This window comes from Sesamum indicum, linkage group LG4 (genome assembly GCF_026168435.1).
Source record: "Sesamum indicum cultivar Baizhima isolate 11 linkage group LG4, ASM2616843v1, whole genome shotgun sequence".
Lineage (NCBI taxonomy): Eukaryota > Viridiplantae > Streptophyta > Magnoliopsida > Lamiales > Pedaliaceae > Sesamum > Sesamum indicum.
Window position 1 is genome coordinate 13700937 of NC_142660.1, and position 3628 is coordinate 13704564.

The following is a 3628-nucleotide window of genomic DNA, read 5'->3' on the forward strand; positions in this document are numbered from 1 at the left end:
TGCTGGATGACCATTTTTGTCCTTAATATACGAAAATTTTAAAATTACATAATAAAGTAATCAAAATGAATTTGTACAAATTTAAAATTGTAACTTTGCCAACCAAATAGAAACAGAAAAGGAAGGAAAGCAGGGAGACAAAGGTTTGTTTTTCTCCCATAAAAGACATTAGCCTATTATATGTATATATGCAAACAGAACATTCTCTACTGCAACAAAAAGGTGTCTTTATCAGTTGCGGGTGGCGGAGGTGGCGGTTGCCCTCCTCTCTCTCTCTCTCTCTCTCTCTGTGCTACCAATTCTGCGCCACCTTTTCTCGCGCCCAAAAAACTTTTCCAACAATTCTGCTCACTGTTGAAAGCGAGAGACAATGAACATGAACCTTAGCTAATTAATCAACCTACATCACCTTTCATTATTAGGGTTCCCCTTTCTCTCTCTCTCTAGACTCTGCAGGTTTGTGTTTCGTGTTTTTTTCTTTATATATACAAGTCCCATTTCGTTCTTCCACTCCTCTCTTGCTCAGCCAGTCGATCGGCTTTTTTCATCCTTTTGCTCATTCACCAAAACCCGTTTTTCTCGGGGTCCGACCCGGGTGGACAGCAAGAAGACAACTCCGTGCAGTTCTACAGAGGGTTCAACTCCCGAGGAGAGTTTTGTTCTTCTTTTTGGACATTTGCTGTGTCTTGTCTTGTCTTTTCTTGTCTTCTAGCTGTCTGGTAAAGTTCTTTACCACTTCCCTCCTCTTGTTTCGGAGCAATCTCGGTATCCGGGCCCAAAAACTTTGTAATTTGGGAGAGGCCCGACGACATCCTAAATCGACTGAAAGTTTTTAAGGTTCGATTTTCTCAGATTCATATATGAGTTCTTTCACCTTTAGTGTGTGTGTGAACATGAATTTGCATAGCGGCCAATAAAGTTTGCTTAAAGTTTATATCAATATTGAGGATCAATAATTCTTGTAGTATAATTTCTCATAAAAAAAGGGATGTGGGGGGTGAAAATAATTCGCATTTCATGCAATTATATCGATATTTCATGTCATAATTCTTACATCTATAATGACCCTAGCACTATCACATGTATGATTTCATGCAATGAGGCAATTAAATTCATGGTAATATTGTCATCCATCCATGTTGTATTGCATGGAGAGGACTTTTTGGCCGATCGGGGTGGATGAAATATGGGAAAACAGACATTATTATCTTGTGGATTTCCTGTTAAACCTGTGGCTGCTTCTCTCATCATTGCATGCTTGTCTACCTCCTATGATTATGTTAGGGACTAATTAGTTTTATCTTCAGACAAGATTCTGGAAGATGAAATTAAGACTCTGCTAATAATAAAGTTATTTAGTGGCGAATCATCAAGTGAGACAAACATTAGATATAGATTGTTCTTGATTTATCCACAGTACTATATCACTTTAGTATGTTGAAGACAATGCTAACTGTGTCTAATCATATGATGAACATTATTGTATTATTATTTTTAAAAGAAAATGAAAAATTGTTGGCACGCCACTAAGATTGTAATTGATCTGCTTAGATTGTATTGATTCTTGAAATCAATTGAATCTTCATGAAATAATTGAGCACCAGTGGATGGATCCGTATAACTTGTAGTGTGATCAGCCATTTAGTAATTTCATGTGATGAAATTATTTTCTAAAAATTATGACATGACTTTGAGATGTCTGAAGAGTTATATGTAGCAATATTAAAAAGGTATATGTCTAGTTCTTACTGTTTCTGAAAACCTACGATGTATCTTTGCATTTGGAACTATATATGGTGAAGGTATTCGACATCAAGACTGATTCTAGGTAACACTATTGCATTGGCTTGTTGAGATAGTCGTATGATAATATTATTCCATTTCATGAATTCTATTTTTCGTCGTTATTTGTCAGAGAAAAATAAGGTTGTAGGAAAGGCGATGTTAATTTTAGCTAACTGTTGCATATGATTAATCAATTGCAGGCTAGAACAAAAATCAGGAGACTATGAATACTTTTCCACATGTTCCTCCTGGTTTCCGGTTCCATCCCACCGATGAAGAACTCGTAGATTATTACCTTAGGAGGAAGGTGACTTCCAGACAGATCGAAATAGATGTAATTAAGGATGTCGATCTTTACAAAATCGAGCCTTGGGATCTTCAAGGTACTAGATTTTATCCAGTTTGCAAAGCCCATGAAATAGTCAAGATAAATGCAACAGTAGCATACCTAGTTAAGGAAGATAATCATAGACTAATACATAGTACTTGTCGATTTTGTTAGAAATATGCAGAATAGGAACAGAAGAGCAAAATGAGTGGTACTTTTTCAGCCACAAAGACAAGAAATACCCAACGGGGACACGCACGAATAGAGCAACAGCAGCAGGGTTCTGGAAAGCAACGGGACGGGACAAGGCCATTTACTCCAAGCATGATTTGATCGGCATGAGGAAAACTCTAGTGTTTTACAAAGGAAGAGCTCCTAATGGCCAGAAATCAGACTGGATTATGCACGAATATCGGCTGGAGACAGACGAGAATGGAACCCCTCAGGCAAGTTTATGTTCTTATTCATCCCTCATTTTCTGCTAACAAAACAAATCACAATGTTAAGATTGTCTTTAGCAACAACATATGTAGTTGAAAACTTCTGAGGCATATACATTATTGGCTGAAACTGGACACAACGTGCATGAACGTATGGTCCTCCAACTGCTGAGAAAGGTTACTGCAAAACCTTCTCATTGAGGGCATGCCCATCAGAATCATTACATACATATCATTACTAGCTAGCAATGTGCATGCATATTCCAATGAAAAAGAACACATGACATTATAAGTTTCAAGAAAATGCAAAAATATAAATTTCATGGTCATAATTAACCAAGTGTAGTACTCTACAAATTAACACACACAGGAAGAAGGCTGGGTTGTATGTAGAGTTTTCAAGAAAAGAATAGCCTCCATCAGGAGACTAAGTGAACACGGCTCGCCCATTTGGTACGACGATCAAGTTTCTTTCATGCCGGAAATGGATTCCCCAAAGCAGCATTCTCACTCCAGTCTCCCATACAACTACTCTAATTACACTTCTTGCAAGAAAGAGATGGATTTGCAGTATGGAATCCCACCTGATCACTTTCTTCAGCTCCCCCTTTTGGAGAGCCCCAAAATGCTGCAGCCACCAACCAGCATGAGCTGCAACCCACTGCAGACGTCCTACGGCCCCGGCCTGAACTTGAACCCCGGAAGCAATTTGCTCTCTCAAGACATCCATCAAACACTTGATCACAACTTCCACTCAATGTTCAGAAACAATAGTGATCAACAGTCTGGGGATCAGGTGACTGACTGGAGGGTTCTTGACAAGTTCGTGGCATCCCAACTCAGCCAGGAAGAGATTTCAAAGGGAAACGACACGTTCCCTGCGAACGAAGAATCGAATTTGATTGCTAGAAATCTGATCAACAAGCAAGAAATGGCACAGGAGATTGCGTCGACGTCGTCCTCAAGTTGCCAGATTGATCTGTGGAAGTGATCATCATCAGTACTGCCAAAAGCAATGCAAGACTACTGTATATGTATGATATTGCATGGGGGAGAAGATTTGTTATATATACAG

At 38.8% G+C, this 3628-nt stretch overlaps 1 protein-coding gene across 1 annotated transcript; it reads left to right on the forward strand.

Annotated features, from left to right (window-relative positions):
• The first annotated feature begins 237 nt into the window (after nt 1–237).
• LOC105160589 (NAC domain-containing protein 7) lies at nt 238–3628 on the forward strand. Its single transcript, XM_088879694.1, has 4 exons — nt 238–837; nt 1986–2168; nt 2288–2563; nt 2928–3628. Exons 2-4 carry the CDS (start codon nt 2009–2011, stop codon nt 3542–3544), a joined length of 1053 nt encoding a protein of 350 aa, XP_088735820.1. The 5' UTR covers nt 238–837; nt 1986–2008; the 3' UTR covers nt 3545–3628.